The 23,919-nt window shown below is 39.9% G+C and overlaps 1 protein-coding gene across 2 annotated transcripts in view; it reads left to right on the plus strand.

Annotated features, from left to right (window-relative positions):
- The first annotated feature begins 407 nt into the window (after positions 1-407).
- The window catches only part of Eda2r (ectodysplasin A2 receptor), a 47,357-nt gene continuing 23,845 nt past the window's right edge, over positions 408-23,919 (plus strand). For both annotated transcript variants that reach the window (XM_048418010.3, XM_087902738.1), the window contains exons 1-3: positions 408-540; positions 7,609-7,705; positions 20,331-20,427. In XM_048418010.3, the coding sequence (XP_048273967.2) occupies positions 20,341-20,427 (87 nt within the window). In that variant the 5' untranslated portion in view covers positions 408-540; positions 7,609-7,705; positions 20,331-20,340. The remainder of the gene's footprint in view (positions 541-7,608; positions 7,706-20,330; positions 20,428-23,919) is intronic.

The following is a 23,919-nucleotide window of genomic DNA, read 5'->3' on the forward strand; positions in this document are numbered from 1 at the left end:
TCCCCAATTTCAGGTTTCCTGGTAAAAATCTTAATCTTCTGAGAGTACTAATATAAAACTGCAAAGCCAGAGCTGGGAAGTGGCTTTTCCTTGTGTCAGAGAATCGTAACTGTCCCAACATTTGGTTTCTCTGGAACTCCAAGCCTGCTAAGTCATGCACAGAACTTTGGAAAACTGAGCTGCATTTAGCTGCCTCCGCCCTTCCTGCCCACAGATTCAGTTAGATCCAACTCTAGGCCCTTCCCCCGTCATGCCCCAGCTTCAGTTCCTGGAGCTTTAATAACTCTTGCCATACTTGTGGCTTGGCCATTGTTTACCAGCCAGACTCGCAGCGGTCTTTCAGGGGCGGGGTTTATTTGCATAACCACTCCCAGACACATCAAATAGTCCAATAGTTGTCCCGCAGGCCTCACAGAGGAGAGGAGGGGTGTAGGCATAACATGAAAGAGAGGATGGATTTGATCTGTTGTTGCCACACGTGAAAGTGAAATGAATCCAGCAGAACACTGGTTGCAACGGATTTCGCCTATTGTGAGAGCGGTATGCAGGCTGGGGGCTGAGGGGCGGCTATTGGGCAGGATGTCTGTTCTGTACTCTAATGTGTTTGCTCAGGGAGTCTCTATGTATGATCCATCCATTGATCTTTACAGGTTAAGTGTGGGAACACTCTTTCATTTGGTAACTAACTAGGGATGGAAATAGAGGACCATTTCAGATATCCCTGTAAGGGTGCTACAAAGTCAGCCTGACTTGGGGAAAAGTATTCTCTAATCAGTCATCTCATCGTTTGAGCCCTGAGAGCACTCTCTGAGATGTCAGAAACTTAGGCTGTTATCCCTACAGCCTTGACTAGTCAGTTCCTGACTGTGCAGGTTCGAACTGAAGCCAGATGGCCGCTGGGAATATGCCCGGACTTGTCCAACAACCTTGTGCGTCTGGGATCCAGAGATGAGGAAGAGAGAGGAGGAGGGAATGGATTGGATATTCAGAGCATCCTGCAGAAAGCTGAACTACTTAGCCCACCCACGTGGTGCTTGGGCAAGTCCGGGCCTGTGTAAAGAGCAATTTGGCACTGTGTATGGGGGCTTTCAATCCAGCCTTGTCACCAGTGACTGAGTTACATTTGATCACTTGCTGCTGGAAGCCAAGCCCAGGACAGTGATATTTTGATCCGACCTCACCCCAAACACTGGCCAAGACCCAGACAGCTGCAAGAACTGGCAGGGTGCAGGAAGAAGAAGAGACCTGCCAGAGACTAGGCTGGGAAAACAGGCTGGAGGATCTCATTTTGACAGGTTTTGGCGGGGATGGCCAGTATCATGTAGGGCAATGGGAGGTAGTAAATTGTGGAACTGTTTAGGTAACTCTCCTGTTCCCTTCACATTTAATAAACATAAAATGCATGCTGAATATCTACCTTCTATCACCAAGTTTGAATCACTAAACTGTCTACAATAGAGAGGCTGCATCCCCTAGAACTTAACAGACTCATCCTGAGTGGAGGAACACAAATAATTCTGTACAAGGTGAATTTTAAAAGTTCAGTCAAAATGCTCTCAAGTAGTCAAGGACCACATCAACTAAAGCCAGAGAAAAACAGAAAAGCTGTGCTTGCTCTCTCTCTCTTGCTTTTTTTTTTTTTTTTTTGTATTTTTGGGTGTTTTGTTTTGAGTGGAACTTGTTCTGGGTATCTTTAGGACCTGATAGTGTCCCAGGTAGGATAAGGCTGGACTAAATGAAACTCTATCCTCCTGCTTCCAACTCCTAAATGCTATAAGCACAGGTATGTGTTCATTATGCCCCACTGATTGCTTTTCAGTCCTAACACCTTTGGGTGCTAGAGAGCAATACTATTTGTATTGAGATCTCATGTCACCAAATAGCAACTGTGTGACCTTGATTGAAAGGCATAAAAGGGACCTGAGATTCATTTTACTCTGGGTAAAAGTTAACAGCGCCAACATTGAGTTATTGTGATGAACTGAATTAATCCATGTGAAATGCTTGTACATGCTTAGCATGGCTCAAAATAAGCACTCAATAAATTTTAACCATTATTATTGAAGGTAGATTATGTAGTGCAGATAGGGTTTCACAGGTGGAAAAAAGGAGAGGAGGCATTTGAAGTAGAGAGAACATGAACAACTGCTTGATGGCAAGGAACTCAGAACATGTGAAAGGAACAATAGTCAAAGTGGATGCTTTCGTAAATTGGGAAAGAGTACCAGTTAGATTGGTGGGAAACCACTCAAGACTTTGGATACTTGAGTTTCTGTTTATTTGACAGAGCATTGTACCGCCACCGTGGGTTTCTGAACTGAAGAAAAGGTCAGGTCGGCACTTTAGGAAGAATAATTAGGTAAAGGTGAATCAGCTGGGCAAGAATAAGAACACACAAAAGTGAACAAATGAAAACTGATGTGGTGGCCAAGAGCACAGAAAGAAGGCAATATATGTATCAAGTAACACAAACTTTGAAATCTCTTCAGAGATTTGAAATGATGAATTACATGAGATTTGAAAAGGGAAGGATCGAGTTTATCTGTTAGGGTTAACTTACACTTTGAAACAGTACACATTTTCATCCTACCTTTCTAGAGAGTACAATTTAGAACCTGTTGTTGGGAATACTAAATGCATTCATTGTATATTCAATATTTCCACTATGCATCAGTACTAACTGGTTTTATGCAGTAAAGAGATTTTTCTTCTGTCCACGATAGAATCATGAGGAAACCCAGGAAAAAAATCCAAACTTCCCTATGTTTCTGTTTTCCTAAAAAATGAGAAATAGTTCCCACTGGTTGGAAGGATTAAAAATGATAATTTTCCAAAGGATCTATCCCAATGCTTGAAGAATAGTAGTCTTTTGTGAGTCATATGCTTCTTTTCTAACATTTGACTTCAACTTTAAACATCCATCTCATCTCTGACAGCACTTCTAGAGGAAAAGTCTTCGCTGTTCTCTATAAGAACCCATTATCTGGCTGTGGGGAAATCCTTGACAGCTGAAAGTTTTTCCCCTGGTTCAGCTGCATTCTCTTTGGCCTCTGATGTGTATTCAGTTGTTCATGTGGTGCTTTCTGGGGATACTTACCACACCTCCTTTCTCTCTTCTGAAAGGTAGGAGCTCTGAAGACCAGAGACCAAATTTCCCTCCATATTCTATCCCCTGGGAAATCAGCTGGGTTTCTTCCATTTCTCATGTGACATGGTATTAGTTAAAATATGAGTCTGCAGTTTTGAATTATACAAAAATGGAGTGGCAGCACCTTAAGAGATGTGTCAATAACTGCAAAAGAAACATGATAGAAGAATGTGACAAATTTCTTTATAATGTATTATTCCTTTTAATTCTTTAATTGCATCATTTCTTCACTAGAATATGCTTAGAGAAAATGAAACTTGCTGGTGATCATTTGGACTGTGTGTGCAGTTTGGTAACTGCAAGCCACAGTTTTCTTCTAATTCACGTTTTTCCTTTTTTTTTGGTAACAGCTGCTTGCATATAAGGTGTTGGCTAGATAGATTAATTCTGGCACTAGAGAGGAAGAGAAGAAAATAGCTATTCATCTGCCTTGTGTCAGCTACATTGTCTTTGAAATTTTTCAGGAAGAGGAACCAGGGGCCTAGAAACCTAAGGCAGGCCACATAGACTTCCTTTAGTTAGATGTCTTCTTGATCTGTTCCACTTGAATGCCTTATGCAGGGAGTAAGGCATATGTCATTATTGAGAGCTGAAGCTTTTGAAGCAGCAGCTATTTTTTTCTGTTTTCTTTAGAGAACTGGCTCTACCCATATATTCTGCCCTAAGATGCTTAATGGGAAGAGTACTGGTCAGTTTTATCATCAGTTTATATATGAGATGGACCATTATTATTAGAGACGTATGAGAGATGTGAGGATGGCTGTAGTCTGTCTTAGATTAGCATTAACTATATATTTTTTTCAGTGTTCCTCTAGACATGCTCTCTTGCAAATGATTAGCCTTCTTCATTCTGGTTTCGTGGTTTTCTCTTTTGTGACAAAGGCTAACAGAATTCCTAGTGTAGAAAATAATTATCAGCTGAGATTTTAGTGACCGACTATCCATTCTGAAGGATTTACAGTTATTCTGTACGAATCCCTAAGAACAACCTAGATGCCCTCAACTGAAGAATGGATAAAGAAAGTGTGGTACATATACAAAATGCAGTATTACTCAGCTGTAAAAACAGTGACGTCATGCAATTTTCAGGTAAATGGATGGAACTAGAAAAAAAATCATTCTGAGTGAGGTTACCCAGACCAAGAAAGACAAACACAGCATGTACTCACTCATAAGTGGATACTAGATGTAAATCAAAGGATAACTAGACCACAATCCACAGCTCCAGAGAAGCTAGGTTACAAGCAGCATCCTAAGAGGGACACATGGATCACCCTGGGAAGGGGAAATAGATGAGGTCTCCTGGGTAAACTGAGGGTGAGAGGTGGTAAGTGGGAGGTAATAAGAGATGAGAACATGAGGGAACAGGATGGTCCAGTTGGGGGAGGGATGGGGTGGAAGATCAAGGAAAGAGATATCTCCATAGAGAGAGCCATTATGAAGCTTCAGAGAAATGTGATGCTAGGGAAATTGTAACATGAGGGCCGGGCTTGTTGGGGTTTCTGTCCCATCCGGTCCCCCAACTGTTTAGTCTCAGAGAAAATCACACAGAGAGTCTACATTAGATATAAACTGTTTGGCCCTTAGCTCAAGCTTCTTATTAGCTCTTATAACTTATATAGCCATTATTCTTATCTATGTTAGCCACATGGCTCAGTACCTTTTTCAGCAGGGTAGGTCACATCTTGCTTCTTAGGTGGTTGAGACAGGACTGGGGAGGAATGGACTTCCTCCTTCCCAGCATTCTCCTGTTCTCCTCGCCCCACCTCTATTTCCTGTCTGGTTGACCTGCCTATACTTCCTGCCTGGCCAATCAGCGTTTATTTAAAGCATGATTGACAGAATACAGACAATTCTTCCAGACCAGGAAATTCCCAGGAAACCACAAGCAAGACCCCTAGCAATAGTGGAGAAGGTGCCTAAACTGGCCTTCCCTTGTAATAGACTGGTTACCTGTCATCATAGAAACTTCATCCAGTAACTGATGGAAGCAGATGTAGAGATCCACATCCAAGCACAAGGTCAAGCAACTGGAGTCCAGTTGAAGAGAGGGAGGAGAGATTATATATTCAAATGGAGAGGGTCAAGATCATGACAGGGAAACCCACAGAGACAATTAATCTGAACTGGAGCTTACAGACTCTAGACCTGCAGCTGGAGATTCTGTGTGAGACCTAACCAGGCCCTCTGCAATTGAGCAACAGCTGTGTAGCCTGGTCTGTTCATGGTACCCCTGGCAGTGGGATCAAGTTCCATCCCTGATGCATGAGCTGGCTTTTTGGAGCCCATTCCCTAAGGTAGAATACAGGATGGAGGATCTTGGTCCTGCCTTAACTGAATGGGCCAGGCTTTGTTGACTCCCCATGGGAGATGTTACCCTTTCTGAGGAGTAGATGAGGGTGGGTTGGGGGAGGAGGGGGGAGGAAAGGAGGGAGGGAAAACTGTGCTTGGTATGTAAAAATGAATAAAATATAAAAAAGAAATAGCAACCCATCTAAAAAGTAAAGTGGTTTCCATGTAATATTATGATGGAATCAAACAATAAGGTGTCATTATTTCCAGGAGGTTGTTAGTCACTATTGTGATTAAGCCAAAAAGAGTGGGCAGTACTATTTCCCCTTCCATGAGCCGTCTTTCCCTGACCCACTATACCCTTTGGGATTTTTTCTTGTTGAGAGATTACAAAGCCAATATTATGTTTTGAAGAAAAGAGAAACTGGATCCTTGGTAACATAGTTAGTCAGCAGTCAGTCCTGAAGGTGGCCTGCCTCTTTGTTTATGGGAAATAGAGAAGGCATTGAGCCCTGGGTAGAGACTTACATTATAGTCTTAACAAACTATGTACATTTGAGGAAAATTGTATTTTTCCCCTCTGCAGCTCCAGTTTTCCTACTGGGGTCATAAAGGTTGAGGTTATCTTGATAGATTCCTGTGGCATTTCCTGCCTACATAGTCCCAATTAGTTGTATCTTAAATTTTAATCAGTTGTCAAAATGAAGAAAAAAAATATAATGAAAACATATTGTCTTGTGAGTACTGAGCTGCCTGTTACTATAGGAGTTCAAAGAGAGATGGATGATATTTTTCTCTGATCAATAAAAACAGAAAGATAACATGAGATTTTGTGTGAGATTTTTAAAATCTAAAATTATTTCTGTAAATTATTTCACAAATGCATAATTCTATATGAGATAATAGGTTTATTTTTACCAGATATTTTTATAATACTAACCCTTTCAAGTCCTCTGTTTTTTTCCTCTTTTTGAACATTTTTTCACATAAATTTCTTCTTTAAAAATTTTTTAGTTAGCATACAATACATTAAGTTTTATTGTGACATTTTTGTAAATGTGGATCAGTCTTTCTTATTATGTTCGCCTTCAATTACCCTTCCCATTTCATGGGCATGACTTTTAAGTAGAGGGTGGAACAACTTTGGCAACAGTATCTCCTCTCCGAATGAGTCTCAACGTCTGAGCTGATTTTCCAAGTCTCATTGTGGAGGTTTTGCCTTGAGTTGTATTACATGTGCCTCCTGCTTTATCCCACAGTTTCTGTAGGATATTTCATTTCCTGGCCTTCTGAGGAAGAAATGTCATATTTGATTACTTTTGGGTAAAAAGGACTGAGGGATTCAGGGTGGTACAGTTCGTCTAGATTGCTTATAAACCTGGACAGAGTCAAAAGTACTAAGGGAAACCAGAAATTAGAACAGACTTTCCAAGTCACACAGTTTCCAGTCACGCACATAAAGAAATCATATCATGATTTTGATTTCTTTCTGGGATAGTCTGCCAAATTTCCTTGGGAAGCTAATGAATCTCCACTTCAAGCACTCTTCTGGTAGGTAATTAATTATTGCTCATAGCGAAATTTCATGCTGTCTTATGGTGGTCGATACACAAATCAGTGATTCACTTAGGCTTGGGTGATAGTAGAGCAAATCAGACTGAAATATTGACTCAACATTGCCGTGACCTGTGGCTTGTCGCCAATGTCCTCTGCTCCTCTGCTCTGGGTAGGATGGTAACAATAGTCCTAGCAGCTCTTCCCATGTGAAGCCCTATCTGGAGTTTCCAGAGCGCTTTCACATACATTGTCTCATTCTTTCCCTTGAACATATTCCAGAGCAGTTTCTGGACTTTTCTTCTACTGGGCATGACTGTTTTAGCAGAAATCAAAAGGGTATGTTCCCTTTAAAATCAACCTAAAATTGATTGACTTTAATTAATTTCATTAATTTTTGTTAATCATCTCTCTCATATATATGCATGTGTATGTATACATAGTCTGCTCAATTTACTGTCTTCTAAGTTGTATTTGTGTTTTTGAGAAGTTTATCTTTTTCTGTAGTAGCTGTATGTGCAGGCACACATTCTGAAATTTAACTCATATGATTACTGTTTGCCTTTGGATGAGTAGAAGTGGCCCAGTTTACTGACTTAATTCTATTTCTACAGTGACAACTGTCTTGAAAACAAACTATATACTTCAGCCTACCTCGGATGAGATATAACCTCTCGCTTTGTGCACTGGAATAAAGGACAAAGTAAGCAGGTGAGTCACTCTTTAATTGTTTACAGCTCCTTTTTATTTTCCCGAAGCTGTTATCATGCACAGAAGAAATTCTTAAGCCGCTAGGAAAATAGAAAAAGGAGCCAATTAAAAACTATAATAAACACCTTTGTCTCTTAATTATTTCTATTCCAGGCATATGATTTAGCAAATTTAAGCATAAAAAGATAATTTACTTCTAAAATATGGCTTCTAAGGCTCAAATCCAGTTCATCAAGCTTTCATGACAAGTACAATTACCTACCCACTAAGCTATTTTGCTAACTTGCAATTTACCTTTACACAAATCAATATCAAAATTGCACATCTTAACCCCTTTGTCCATTCCTGTACCAATATCTGGCACTAATTCTCACACCTTAGTTACTAACGTTTTATTATGCATTAGCGTTCCCAGAATCAAGTTTTCTCCTGGGTTTCCCTTGTGTGTTGGTGGCTGCTATAGCCTTTCTAGCTTTAAATATGTGTATCACTTAACATTTTGTTTGTGGCATCCTTCTTTATCCATCTAAGTCTATTTCACTATTTACCTAGTATAATGATTCTTAACCACCAGATGTTTTGATTTAGCTATGGGTGTAGGCATTTCACAAAACTTCCCCAGTAACCCTTTTATAAGGATTATTTAAAGAAAAACCAATTTAATGTTCAGAAAAGTTTTTTTCTGTTCACTGAAAATATCTCATAAAGGAAAAAAAATCAGTAAGGTTATGCACTCACATATTAGTAGAACCCTGCTTTGGGAAGCATGATACACTATGGATTCTAAACTGCCTTTGAGTCTTGGCTTTCTTCCTTTTTTAATTTTTTAAAGTAAATTTATTCATCTATTTATCTTACACCCTTCCCTCCAAGCCCCTCCCCCACTTCCTTTTCCACTCCCCAAACCTCTCCTCCTTCATCTCAGTCCAGAAAAAGGCAGATCTCCCATGAGTATCAATAGAACATGGCATATCAAGTTGCAGTAAGACTAAGCACCTCCCCATGTATTAAGCCTGGGAAAGGTGACACAGTATGAGGAATAAGGTCCCAAAAGCAAACAAAAAAGTCAGAGGCAGCCCCTGCTCCCATATACAGAGTTTGGCTTTCTTTCTTGCCAAGTAAATGAACTTTAGGTAATTTCTCTCTGAGACTCATTTACTCTGTTTTGGTAAAATCTGTCTTAGCTCTGTCCTATGGTTATTGTGGAGATCAATAGAACTAAGGGGCACTACAAACTGTAAGGTTGTTACTATTATTCTGTATAATCTCTTTTTACCATTTAGTCAAGTAATAAATACTTATATAGTGTCTACTGTGTGACAGGCACTGTTTTAAGTATATTGAATGGAGCAGTAAATATAAGTGGGTACAATGATATCATAGTTACTTCTCTTTATTTAGAGGAAAAATTGTATACATGTTAATAAGAAAAGTATAACGTCTAAGAAATTCAAACATGCTATGGAGAATAATGAAACAGGAGGAGGATAGGAGGATTATGGCAATTCTGATTTTAAAATAGTGGCCAAAGAAACCCTCTTAAGGGATGATATATTAATAAAGACCTGAAAAATTAGAAAGATCCAGGCAAATGTGTATATTCAGGAGAAGATTCTTGACTTGAGAAGATATGAAGGCCTTTCACTGAAAATATCCCTGCTTAATTTGACAAATAGCAATGAGACCACTGTGGCTGCAGTGGATACAGTAAGGAGAAGAATTGTAGACCCCTTGGCTAAAGATAGCAGAGGAAGTTTAAGTAGCCAGATTCTATATGGTATCACCAGCCATTAAAAGGATTTCAGTTTTTTTGTAAGGAAAGGGAAAAGCTATTGAAAGAGTTGAAAATAATGACATCTAACATGTTTTAAAGGATCTGTTCTCCTATATTCTTCTCCTTTCTCATTCTCCCCCAAAAATGAAAAAAAAAAATGGCTAGATTACATCTGACTATGGAGGAATGGAAATTCTCTTTTACTGATTATGCTTTATATTCAAGCAATACAGAAAGTCAAAGCTAAAGGAACCCTTAAAAACACATCATTCTTTAGAGTTGCTGTATTTGAGAATCAACAGGTAAACTATGTAAGTTCCAGAAGCTCAGTTCGTACTTGGACTGATTATATCAGAACCTCAAGAGTAGTACCCAGGTATCCATATATTTTGAAGCCTCAGAAATAAAACTAAGAAGGAGGACCACTGGTCTGAAGTATTTAAACTAATCAACCTTCTCATGATGACTGTGCAACTTGACTTAGCACTGAGTAGCACTGTTACCTTTGGCAGAGCTGCCCCTGGGACCATTTACTCTAAGTAAAATAAGAAATAAAAAATGACAAATGGTGAATAGGAAGAAGGTAAGATGCTTGATAATACAGTGATCTGACAAAAGGAAGCTTAGCTAGAAATGGATCTGGGCCAGACCAGAAAAGAGAACTCTGAGAGGCACTGTCTCATCATTTACAGCAACATCTGACCTGCAGGCCAAACATCTGGAATTGATGAGGGCACTATCCAGACTAGAAGTTTGATGTCCAAGGAAAGAATTATTCTCAAGGCCAAGCTGAACCACTGCTCTGATTTTTGACAGCCCCGAGCACACGGGTGGTGACTGGGCTTCCATGAGAGGAATGGACAGGGAATGGGGCAGCTGCTATCTTCATTACCCTTTTTAAATCTCAGGACTTCTGTACTGCCCAGGCAAAACAAATAGCCTAAAGTCCTGAGTTCTTAATTTAGACTCGCCATCCTCCAAGTTCTACCCATCCTAGATAGAGACCATGCTTCATGCCACAGGCATTTCTGCAAGTTGAGAAGACCAACAGCCACAAATGGTGGCCAGAGGCAGCTGCACACCCAGCAGTGTGACAACCTTACACCCAACAGAAACGTAGCCAGCATCATTTATTCAGGGCACAGTGAGCTAATGTTAGATTATTATTAATGCCAAACTTGTTGCTTTTCTTTTTCCTGTATGCCTGCATTAACTCTCTTCTAGGTTGTTTTCTGGGGAATTAGGACAATGGAAACAGGCTCACAGATTATGCAGATAGCAGATAGCACTAGTCACTTTTTAAGCCATTCCAGTGTTACTGGATAATTATTTCTGTGCACATGTTTAATAAAATATTAAGTTAATAATATCATATTAAGTACATATAAGTGTGCATACACATTGAATATGAAATTGGGGTGAAAAGTAGAATGAAATAAATCATTTGGACCAAGAGGATATTTGCGTATTTAACTTAAAAAATGAAGGTCACCTTTCTCCAAAAAATTGAAGCATAATTCATATAACATAAAATCGACTGATACACATTATAGCATACATTATATATTTTATTCCTATGAATAATGTTTTGTTGTATAGACATATCAAGCTCTGTTTATCAACTTTGTTTATAAGTTTATGGATGTTCAATTTTTTATTGTCTTTTATTATGAATATGCTGCTAGGAACATATATGTACCAGGTTGTGTGTGAACATGTGTTTTCACCTCTTAGCATATATCTTTAGGAATCTATGTTTAGGAAGAATTGTTATATTATAGATTAATACTGTTTCATATCTTAAAGAACCAATAAATCACTTTCTATAAATTTTAGACTCTCAACAACAGTGTAAGGAATCCTTGTTTTTTACATCTTCCATGACAGTTGTTTATCCATATTTAAGAAAAATATATAGCCACCCTACTGTGTATAATGGAATATTTTTCTTATAATTTGAATTTGGATTCTGACTGAGCACACATTCGCGTGCTTGTTGGTCACTTGTCCTTTCTCAGAAGTGTCTGCTTAAAGGCTGAGCTTATTTTATGTTGTACTTTTTAAGTTTTGAGTTATAAGAATTCTAATTATATTCTCGGTACAAGTATTTTTTTAGTTATGGTTTGAAAATTTTAGTTGGTTGGTGGTGGTGCATGCCTTTAATCCCAGCACTTTGGAGGCAGAGGCACGTGGATCTCTGTGAGTTGGAGGCCAGCCTGGTCTACAGAGTGAGTTTCAGGACAGTCAGAGCTGCACAGTGAAACCATGTCTCAAAAAACAAAAACAAACAAACAAAAAAAACAAAAACAGAAATGCTGTGAGCTTATTTTTTTATTTTATTAAACTTTCTTTTTATTTATTCTTTGTGTCTTTCAATTCATGTATCTCAATCCCTTTCATTTCCCATCCCTTTGTGTTTGGCCTCTGTCTTTGCAACCTTAGCCTCAAAATATAAAATTTAAGAGAAAGAAGAAAAAAGGAGAAAAGGAAAAATCTTGTTAAGGAAGTTGCAATGTGACACAGTGAGCCATGCACTAAACCCTTTTATCTTTATATCTTTATTTCTAAGTGTTCATCACGAAGAGTCATTGGTCTGATTCTATGTCTCTGGTTTCTTCTGCACAATCGATGATGGACCTTCACTGGACCTCCTCTTGGATATCCTCTTGTTGCCCTGTGTCATGGCAATCCTGCAGCTTTGGGTCTGCAAGACCAACCCCTTCATGTGCTTCAGCAGATCATAGCTGGGGTGGAGGCTGGGCGGGGGCAACTCATAACCCTTATTCTGGGCCTGGATAGTGGCATGGTTGGTCAACCCTCCAGGTCTCCCTTGTTTTTACCACCAGGGTGAGCTCTCTAGCATTGCCCTGGCTAGTCCATTCCTTGCAATGCTGAGCAGGAGTCAGGCTCCTGGCCCATAAAGGTCAGCTCTGCCACTCTTAGACCTTCAGGACCAGCTCTATAGTGCTGTCCAGACGAGGTGTAGGGGGCATTCTGCCAAGTGTTGCAGCTGGTGAGGGGCAGGGAGAGTTCTCCCACCTTCATGACCTCAGGGCCAGATCTCACCTGCTACAGGCAGCAGGGTGTGGGGGGCATGTCTCACCATATGGTAGATGACGGGCAGGGCCGGATCCCCCATGCTCCCGATCTCGGGCAGTTCACTTGCCTCCCTGTCAATAGGGTCAGCTCTACTGTGCTGCTCATGTTGGGTGTAGGGTCTGTTTTCCCCGGAGTGCTGCCACTGGCAAGTGGGGGAGGGTTATCTCCCTCACCCAGTACAGGTGGCAGGGGCAAGCAGGAGGGCATCTTTCCCTCACCCTCAGTTCCTCATGGCAGATGAAAGGTGTCTCACACCCTCAGGGCCAGCTAGTCAGTGCCTCTGCAAACAGGGTCTGCTCTATTGTGCTGCTCAGGCGAGCATCAGGGTCCACTTTCCTAGTGTTGCAGCAGGTGATGGGGAGGGATCGCTCCCTCGTCTACTGTAGGTGGTGAGGAACAAGGGGTAAAGATGGGTATCTCTCCCCCACTCTCACTGCTCCATGACAGAAGAGTAGTGGGGACAGCTCTCCCATGTTCACAACTTCGGGTGGGGGGCTCACCCACACCTTCACCAACAGGGTTGGCTCTATTGTGCTGCTCTGGTGAAATGCAGGACCTGCTCTCCTGAGTGCTGCAGTAGGTGGGAAGTAGAGGCAGCTCTCCCACCTCTCCTTCACCCATGCTGCCATATGACAGACGAGGGGAGGGGCAGATCTTCGATGCTCACATTCTTGGGGCAGGCTCACCTATGTCTTCATCAACAGGTCAGCTCCCCTGTGCTCCCCAGATGAGTTGCAGGGTCAACTTTCCCAAATCTTGCTGCTGGTAAAGGGGAAGGTCAACTCCCTTGCCAGCTGGACGATGTACGGGCAAGGGGGAGCGCATCTTTCCCTTGCCCCCACCACCACGCAACAGACAAGGGAAGCAGTATCAGCTATGCCCCTCTCATGCCTTCAGGACTGGCTCACCCATGTTCCTGTCTATAGGGTCAACTCTACTGTGCTGCCCAGGCAAGGTGCTGCAACCGGTGTGGTATTGGGTCAGATACCCGACCTGCTGAAGGTGTTGAGGGGAGGAGGGCATCTTTCCTTCACCCACACCACCGCATGGCAGAGAAAAGGGGTATGACCTGCTCTCCCATTTTCATGCCTGCTTACTCACGCCCCTGAGAACAGGGTCACCTCTATTTTGCTGCCCAGGTGAGGTATAGGACCCTCTCTCCTGGCTGCTTCAACCAGTGAGGGGCAAGACCAGTTCTCCCTAGGGTTGCAGCCTGTGAGGTGCTGGGGCAACTCTGTACAACATTTCCTCTCTGCCTTCAGTGGTATCTGGAGCCATGGAAATCAACACAGTCTGTGGTTGCATCAGGGCCAAGAACCCAGACATGGGTCCAATAATCTTAGCTTATTTTAAATTGTGTTTTTTAATTTTTAAGTTATAAGAACCATAACTATATTCTATGCAAAAATACCTTATTAGTTATATGATTTCTAATTTCTTGTCTTTTTATTAATTATTGGCCATCTTTGTTTTTAAAATATTTTAATCTTGATTAACATGTATTAATTTTGACATATTAATGAGGTTCAGAGTGTTATTTTAATATATTCACCCAATGAAAACCAATCACCTTGATTTGTTTTCCTTCTCCTTCTTTCCTGATGTTTCTTTTAAAATTAATCTTAAAAAATAACAAATATCAACTAATTGTTTACTGAGCATGTTCAAAGCCAATATGTAGGAGTGTTAACATGTAAGAGTGAACTGGTGCCAGGAGGTGTATTTCCACGCTGGGTACTGCTTCACGACCAGACTTGAAGTGGCAGTGTTCTCACTGGCTGCTTTGGAACTCTCCCCACAAAGCTATCATGTGGGAGAGAAATAATACTACCCAACAATTTATGAGAGGGAAAAAAGGCAGAATTTCTCTTCTTGGTTCTCTCCTATCTCCCTTTATCTAGTAGTCAAATTTTACCCAGGAGTATTACCTGTCCCACAAGTCTGGTATTCTATGGCTATGAAGAATTTCAGATCCCATCTCCTACGGTCGGGAATTCCATTCGAGTCTAGTGGGAAGGTACAGAAACTGTGGTTATGTGAATAGCCATGCCAGAGAGACTCTAATGTGGTACCTATGCTATATGCTATATTCATTGTAGCCTAGGACTCTTATTGTTATTTTCTAGAAGATGATGAAATAAAACCTGGTGTTAAAAGACCTTTCCCAAGGTCATTTTTCAGTAAGAAATAGTTTTGCTTTTTTTTTTTTTTTTTTTTTTTTTTTTTTTTTTTTTTTTTTTTTTTTTTTACATAAACTTGGTGCTGAAGACTGTGGAAGACCTAGGTAGAGATCCTGGACTTTATGGACCAAGTAAACAAGGGTCATTAAGTGGTTTTGAGGTCAAGAGTGTCAGAAGATAAGAATTCTTTTAAAGCCCTTTATCTCTGTTCCATTTTCTCATCTGACTAAAAGGGTATAGTACGTGGCTCAGAGAGACAAGAGCATCAGAGACTATTTTTGAAAGTTTTGAGGTATCCCTGGTGAGGTCAACAGCTTTATTTGGGCTTTAATCCCACAGCCTAATACTCCTTCCTCTATTTAAACCTTTACATATCAAAGGGATGAGCTAGTCTGAAGCAGTGAGGTCAGGGGTTAGAAAGTCAAAGAAAGGAGAAAATTACCTAAAGCTCTTGGTTGGGAGTAAGAAGACCGTGGGTCTTTCTTCATTTGGCCTGAGGTTCTAGGCAAACTAAAATCCACTGATGAGTCCTTTGGTGCTACCTACATGGTTAGGTGTCATGAACTGTAAGCTGCAGTCATTATATCCATAAGGTGATTATCTAGTGTATATTCGTATAACATTCAAGTACATGAGAGCATGTGCAGTGTTTTATATGTGTAGGGCTTCTCACCTGTATCTTTATTTCAGGACAGATAAGGTGAGAACATTTAGTATATACCTTTCAACAGTTGCCATACTGGCATAAAGAAAGACTTGAAACCAAGGGTTTTCTCTTGAGTGCCGTTGGCATTCTCTTTACTCTATGGAGCTCCTGTGGGCTACTCAAACAAGACAGGGTCTGCCTGGCAATCTGACTGGTTCACAGGTACATTCGGAGATTCTAAAGTAAACAAACTACTGATACCCAGCCACAATAATTCAAAATTCATAGAGATTTCTGATAAATAGCGTCTCATGAGTAGTAGAGGATGTAGCTGGGCCCAGTAGAAGCCAGGCCTGATAGTAGTACCATTTCATGTGTTGAAGAAGCTGTTTTAGAAGGGAACAAGCATCCTGCAGTATTTGGGCTTTGGTGATGGATACGATTGAGATGCCACTGGAAGCCAAGGCTGGAAGGCTCAGGCTCACTACAGGATATAATACTTTCCCTAAAGGTCATACCCATTCCTGGAATCCCAGGCCTTCCTCAAGGCATTGTGTGGGACCCATTTGTAAATCATGCTCCCTGGCTAGAAGAGAGCTACCCCCTGAAGGAGTAAGAGTCTCCTGGGAGCAGTAGCCCACACTCTCCTTAGTGACATAGTGAACTACGATTACTTTTTATTCATATTTTGCCTGAGTGACTCAATATACCAAAAAAAAGTATGTGGGAGAAGACACTTCAATTTCTTCAGACTCTGAAAACAATGATGAATGCTTAATGACCCATAGTTGTAAGGGATGTACATTCTTTTTCCAGAAAAGAAGCATATTCAGAACTAACAGCAACTTCTTCTCTAGAGGTGTCTGGTGGACAGACTATCAGGATCTGAGTTCTTGAGCTACCAACTCATGTTGTCCAGAGTTCAAGTCCACTTTGGGACTCCAGGGGTTCAGAGCCACTTCAGATCAGAGGGGAGGCTCTTTCCTAGTTTTCTAATCACATCTTGAGACAAAAGCATTTTGGATTTTTAAGTACTAAAATGTATAAAACTTGTCTTCCCACCTTGCCTTTTGGTTGCTTCTGGTATTTTGCTAAAGCTTAAAAACTTTATTATCTGAGATACCAAGAATTTAAGCCCATATTATTTGATCAAAACAACTTTAAATTATACAGTTTAATATTTCTTATGAAAAATCATATAAACAAGAAACAAAAAGGTGATTTCTATATTTAAATTTATATGACATAAATGGCAGTGAAAATATATAATGACAGAAACTGTAATGACAGTCACCTACAGGAAGGTGTCATGTTTCCTGGAAAAGAGGGACAAGTAGGTAAAGTAAAGGTTCTATATCTTTACATGGATAGTATTTCCTGTCACAAACCACAGCATTTGTCCTCTGCATCTGGGATTTCTTCAACGTTCATCTGTTTTCTTGGACTATATTTTTCTTCCTTTTTTGTTGGGCAAGGTGGAGGCAGAAAGAACTTTTGACTGTGACTTGTTTTGGTACAGTTGAGTGGATTTTGAACTGTGGTAGAGGCATAAAGAACCCTACCCAGCCTGTGTCATGCTCCAGGAGAGAAGACAAGAGATGCCTGATACTTCCTTTCATCTCCCCCTTTCCAGTAATAGAATGATATAAAAAGAACACAGTCCCACGTCAAAGATCAGCCAGAGCACTAGGATGTGACAATGAAAGTGATTGTTCTGTGGGAAATGACCTGTTACTCAGCAAAGTCCCTAATATCATCCCCCCGCCAGTTAATTTGTACATATTTGCAATTCCATTTCAGAAGTAATTATCTCAGAAAACTTTCTAAGCCTTGTCCACTGTATTCTTATATGGGAATATCCTGATGGAAAATATTCAACAAACTAATACAGTGTTCAGTTTAGCCAAGGTGACTTACTGCACACATTGAAGGGCACATGTGCTTAAGCATCATGTTGGTGGTGGAAGCAGTTATCAAGGAGGGATGTCTTCTGCAGACACCCAGTTCTTTGGTGTGACTTCTGTGCTCCTGATGACATGGGCCACTGAAGTATTTTATGTGCTTCACCCTTTCCTTTCCTGCAAATACCTGGGGTGATAAATGCAATTTCTCTTGAATTCTTTACACTTCTAAAAATAATCTCTTGTAAACTAGGGGCAAATGTGAAGAGAAGTTTCTGATTACCATGTAGTAGCACTTGCACACATTCCCACACTAGGTCTTTTTTGGGGGGGGGGGCTTTTCAAGACAGGGTTTCTCTGTAGCTTTGGAGCCTGTCCTGGAACTAGCTCTTGTAGAGCAGACTGGCCTCGAACTCATAGAGATCCACCTGCCTCGACCTCCTGAGTGCTGGGATTAAAGGCATGCGCCACCACTGTCCGACCATACTAGGTCCCTAAACATATGTAAGAACATCTAGTTCTTTATAAATTACCATGGAGGCTTTGTATTATTAACATAAAAAAATTTAAGGGTAAAATAAGAAAACCATTTTAAAGGCTGGTAAATGGCGGAGTTCTGATTCACATTCAAGTCTGCTTGGCATGGGCTTACAATGAATTGTCTGGAAAAGCACAATTGGAGAGAGAAACGATCTAAGTTTCCGAGACACATACATAATTAATCATAGGCCAGGAAAGTAAGTGTGTTCACAAACTAACAAACAGCAAGCGCTGTTGGACTACAATTTCTGTACTAACTTGGTATTGGGCATTAGGATTCTTTACTAAAAAAATTCATAGGTCTGACTGTGCATTACTGACTTGTTCAAAACTACATCTTCTGTAACACTTCATAGGAGGACAGAGTCAGAAATAGGATATATAAGGATAGTTGTATTCACAATGTCTGATTATTGTTTCTTATTCTTACCATAAATTAACATCTGCTGAAGGACACTGCATTTCACAGGAAATAGTTTCATATAAGGCCTCACATTATTGATGGTGATGACCTTTATTACTTATTAGGCAGTTTTATCAAAATAACCAAGATACTTCAGAAGAGTCTAGCATATACATGGCTTTGTTTTTTCAAAGAAAATAGTTTTTAAACTCCAATTGAGAGACAATTTAATTTATGTTTTGGATAATTGTTTTCATTTTTAAAAAAAGAGGGACAAAAAAATTCTGTGTTTATTTGCTATGTCCTGGGTATGTGTGGAAAGCCTACCTAGACAGCATTCTCAAACTGGGGCTAAAGGGAGATACTATGCTTCAGGCAATTTAATGTTTATTTGCTGAACTGGGCTTTGGAAACGAAACTGAAAATAGGCCAGTAGCTTTCAGAGGAATTTTGCTTTGTGGACCCTGTCAATATCTGTATCTGTTTGTCTGTCTTTCCTCCTTTCTTTCTTTCTCTCTCTCTCTCTCTCTCTCTCTCTCTCTCTCTCTCTCTCTCTCTCTCCTCCCTCCCTCCCTCCCTCCCTCCCTCCCTCCCTTCCTTCCTTCCTACCTTTCTTTCTTTGAAAAGAAAACCATGCAGGAAAAGTTTTCTCTAGATACTCCATACTAAATTTGTTACCATAATCCTGAATTCCCTTGTTGTTGAGTGTCAAGAGACTACTAATAGTTTTTGTCCTCAACGAGAAGTATAGAGAATGACGATGAGAAGCTTGCCTTCTGAGGCTGACAGTTTGAAACAACAGAGGAGAAAGTGTATTCACTTTGTGCCAAAAGTGAAAAGGTGTCACAGGACACCTTCCATTGAATGAAGAAATTGGAAAGAAAAGTTATGGGAAAAGTTATACTTCAACAAAAATGCCAACCAACACATCTATTTCTATTGGTGACCTTTGTGGAGATGATTGGTAGTCACACTGTCCTCTCTTATAATTAGAAGCATATATTAAGGTCTATCAGTATGTTGAGAACCCACCTGAAATACAGTCTTACAAGAGATTGGGAGTAACAAAAAAAAGTCCCATCATGAGTTTTATTTTAGAGAGACAGGCACCATGTTATAAAAATTGTGTTTGGGCAAAGCTACCTATCTCCATATTAACTCTGTTTTACTTATATAGTTCCTCATGATTACCTAAAGACCTTAACACATTTAATCCTTTCAAAAAGCTGTCTGATGTACAAGACGGAAGCATGATGTTCATTTTCTTTGGTTTAAGTAACTGAGGTCATTAGTAATCCATCCAAGACTGCAAGTTGAAATGGAATGGGCCAGTCAGGGTAATCAGACACTTTGGCAAAGAAGAATCATGTTTCAATTTTTTCATTCACAAAGGAAGATAGTTTTCACATTGCTTAAGTGAAAAAAAATATATTTGCAAATATAATAAAATGAGTGTGAAAGTGATTTTTAAATTCTTAAGAGATTTTCACACATTTGTTTGTAGCTACAAGAAAGAATCCAACTAACCAGGCAGTGGTGGCACACACCTTTAATCTCAGCAGTTGGGAGGCAGAGGCAGGCAAATCTCCATGAGTTCAAGGTCAGTCTGTTCTACAGAGCAAGTTCCAGAGCAGGCTCTAAAGCTACACAGAGAAACCCTGTCTCAAAAAGAAAAAGAAAGAAAGAAAGAAAGAAAGAAAGAAAGAAAGAAAGAAAGAAAGAAAGAATCCAACTGTTTTACTTATTTATTTGCTTGCTTGTTTGTTTCTTTGTTTATTGACAGTGAGCTCCTGGTATAGCTGAAAATTTCTTTGTCCCTGTGCCTTTTTTTTACTTGTAACATGGAATTCATAATAATTTGTGTCATTTTTTGAGAATCGAATATATTGTCACATAGGAAGCATTTAGAAGAGTTCTGGGCACACTGTCTGTACTCTAAAAGTTTTACCTACATTAGTTTTCCTTTGTTGGCCATTCTCACTAAAAGCCACAGTTAAGAAGACACAGAAACAAGGTGTCAGGAATGCCATTGCTTGAAAATTTTCTGGTTTTCTCAGTAGTAATTGTTTTCTGCACCCATAGTTTCTTCACCATGGACTGTCAAGAAAATGAGTACCGGGACCAATGGGGACACTGTGTCACCTGCCAACAGTGTGGCCCTGGACAGGAGCTCTCCAAGGTAAACCCTTCTGATCAGTGCTTTTCTTTTGTACATCTAAGAAACCAGGAAGTGTGTGTGTGTGTTTGTCTGTCTGCCTGCCTGTCTGTCTGTCTGTCTGTCTGTCTTGTGAAAGAAATAAGGAAACAAATGTTTAAGAAAAAATTTAAGAAAGGACAATATTAGAAGTTTCATCAATTCTCAACTCTTATTAGTTCAGTTCAGTTGGGCAGATACAATGAGATACAAATCGTATGCAACAGTAGTCAGTGTTCAATCAAGAAGTGAGGCTAGCAGACTCAGAGGCCAGGGAGAGCTTAATGCAATACTGCGGTACCTCATAAAGAGATTTGTAAATATAAAGGTTCAGAATTTTTGGATGAGAGAAATCTGTTAAACAAAGCAAAGTACATTTAATAAGGTTTAGAAACAAATACCAGGTTTGGGGATTGTGAAAGACAGAAGAATCACGAAAGCTGATGTGGCCTCTGTTCTGAAGGGTCTGCTTCACTAAGAAAACTGTCTGAGAAAGGATTCAGGGATAAGAAACCAGGTGAAGCATAGAATGGTCCAATTAAAGGTAAATTTTTGAATAAAAAGAAAAGCAATGAAAACTGAGAACAAGGCAGGGACTCCTTAATTTTTACTTACTTCACATCCCTTGTTGCTTCTTCAGTTGCTATTAGATTTTACCATAAAGGCTATCAATAGAAAGTCAGTAAAGTTTCTGTATGCGTATGTTTGGTTTTTGCACATTTGTTCATTCATCAATTACTTGTCTCACATTTGCAAAGTGACCAGTATGATTGTAAGACCCCCCGCCTCTCTCTCTCTCTCTCTCTCTCTCTCTCTCTCTCTCTCTCTCTCTCTCTCACACACACACACACACACACACACACACACGCACATTGAGGGCCCAAGAACAAACTTATGTTGATATGATGCAGAGTGGAAGCTGGGAAGAGCTCCCTGACTAACTGCTTCCTGGGAATGATGTATAGCTAACGCAATCCCAAGTAGAGTACAAATTAGTATTGTTTCATGGATAAGAAGATTAACACAACTGATTCATAAATAAAGAGAGTGATACACAATGAAAGGGGAAGGAAAATATAAGTCTGATAACTTGGGGACTTTGATCAGAAACATCATTTTTCTAAGGGCACTAAGAATCTTCAGGGGTTTTTAAGTAAATACCATGTTCTGTCGACTGAAAAAAATAAAAAAAAATATTTATCCTAATTCCTTCTTCCATTTATAAGTTAAAAAAAATAAAAAAGATCTAAGCCCAAGGCTATCAAAAGTTAGTATTAACTCTAGTTTTAACATGTATTCTACAGAGGGATGCCCATAGGGTTGTGGAGGAATTCCAAGGCCATGGCAAGGCTACCACAGGACAGGTCATATTGGTTATTAGGATGAAGCTAATGCAACAAATTTCTTGTCTTGACAAAAAATATCTCTTTTAAGTACCACATTAGTCTTCATGATAAATGGTTTACAAATGTTCCTCTCGTGTACATGGTTATTACCTTTAAAACCATCTGCATTGGCAAAACTGCACTTCTTTGAGGGAAAAAGAGGTCTGTTAATCCATTAAGCTGCTGTCATGAAACTCAAAAAAGGAAGATCATAATGAAAGGTCCATTTGACTTAGTGCCTCTCTGACTACCATTTACTTCCACACCACTTGAAAGTTCAGAAAAAGAAACACAAATATGGCAATACTGTTGCTGGAAAACTTTAACTATAAAGAATTTCTATTTGTCCGGTCGTCTGGACTTTGTAAAGAACTCTCTCAAGGACATTATTTTGTTTGGTTTTATAACTGTTCTGCCAGGAAACTATTGTGAGCCTCATTTTACAGACTAGACAACCACAGTTCAGAGAGTGTGTGCAACTTGTTCAGTGACAATGAATAGCGAAGAAATGCATTTGGAGTCAGGTACAATTGGGTCCCGTCTTTCTTTCAAATTAAGTAAGATGCATTAAATTGAAAGTAACATTTTCCAAAAGAAGACATACAAATAACCTACAGGGCCATGAAACCATGTGCTACATCACTAACCAGCGAAAGACTTTTCAACAGCAAGATTTTGAAAAGAAATAATACTGAAGATGTTGTTTTTAATGCTGGTAAGGATGTAGAATGAAGTCGTGTTATAAAACAGCTTGGATGTTTCTCCAAAAAAAAATTAATTAAAAATAGGCATTTTTAGGGAAGTTGGCAGATTAGAGATCTCATGATGCAACCCACTGAAAGAAAACAGGAGAGTACAGGGTCCTCTTTATCCTTGCAAGAGACAGTAGCTCTAAATGGGCTTATTAAGCCAAGTGAGATCTCTGTGGGGAGGCAGACAGGAGTGGCTGTGAACTAGTGCCTAGCTGCACAAATTGGCTCTGGTGAGGTAATTGGAAACCACAGGGAAGCACTTTGCAGTACATACACTCAGCAGAGCTGCAGTAACAGTTAGCTGAGAACCAAGGACTGGCTAGCAATTGGAGATGAGGCCTTGGAACTAAAGCTTTCCATCTCGCAGCAGGGTTCCGGTTGAGGTTAAGCGGGAACTGCAGGACCAAAGCTCATACCGCCTTCCCCTTTCTGAGTACCAGTACGTCAACACTGTGACAGAGCCTGAAGAAAGATCTGCCACAAAACTGAGAGCTGGGTGGGTCCAGGGCCTGAAATGTGATAGGGCAATTGACACACTCTGTTAAACCAAGTCTGTTGCTTTAGTCAATGGGAACCCACGGCAACAGATCCCAAGCTGTCTTCTCCAAACAGTGCTGCCAAACCACAGAGAGTACCAAGGAGGGAACCGAGAGCTGCACTGCTCACCTCACTGTGGCTGTGCCAAATGCTCAAACCAAAGTGATGCTAGCTAACCTCTATGGGACAATGCATACACAAAATCAGGCTTTACAGATGTCTACTGGAATAACAAACAAACTGCAACTCTCCCATTAGTGCAGTTTGCCACATGAAACTTTTGAAGGGAAGGAAAAATTTCAAAATCCATCCCAGGATAAAAGAAATATTGACTGACATGATGTTTTAAATTCAAAGTGCTTTTACTATACATTTTTGCTACTGTTGAAAGTTTTGTAAATTTTAATTTTTCTTTTTGTCTTTTAATCTTAACTCTTGAATAAATGCTTCATAATGGTTATGCTTTAGGTCACACAATGTTAAGTTTGCATGAGTGTTTTGTTTGCTTTTAAACCATTGTACTATTATGTACCATGTGATATTCTTCCTACATACAAACAGTATATTTTCTCACTCATTTCTACTTCTTTTTATATTTTGTCTTTCCTGCCCCCACTTCTTTTTCTTATTAACTCTATATCTCCAAACTTTTTAAAAAAATGTTTAAACTATAGAAATTAACAATATACCAATGCTCTGCTCCCAAATATTTTTCCTCATTTTAATTTTCTTCCAATTAATTTAACAGAAATCCCTATCCATATCTAGACCACATCCCTCCTCCTTAGAATCTCGGTAATACT

Source organism: Myodes glareolus, chromosome X (genome assembly GCF_982192425.1).
Source record: "Myodes glareolus chromosome X, mMyoGla1.1, whole genome shotgun sequence".
Taxonomy (NCBI): Eukaryota; Metazoa; Chordata; class Mammalia; order Rodentia; family Cricetidae; genus Myodes; species Myodes glareolus.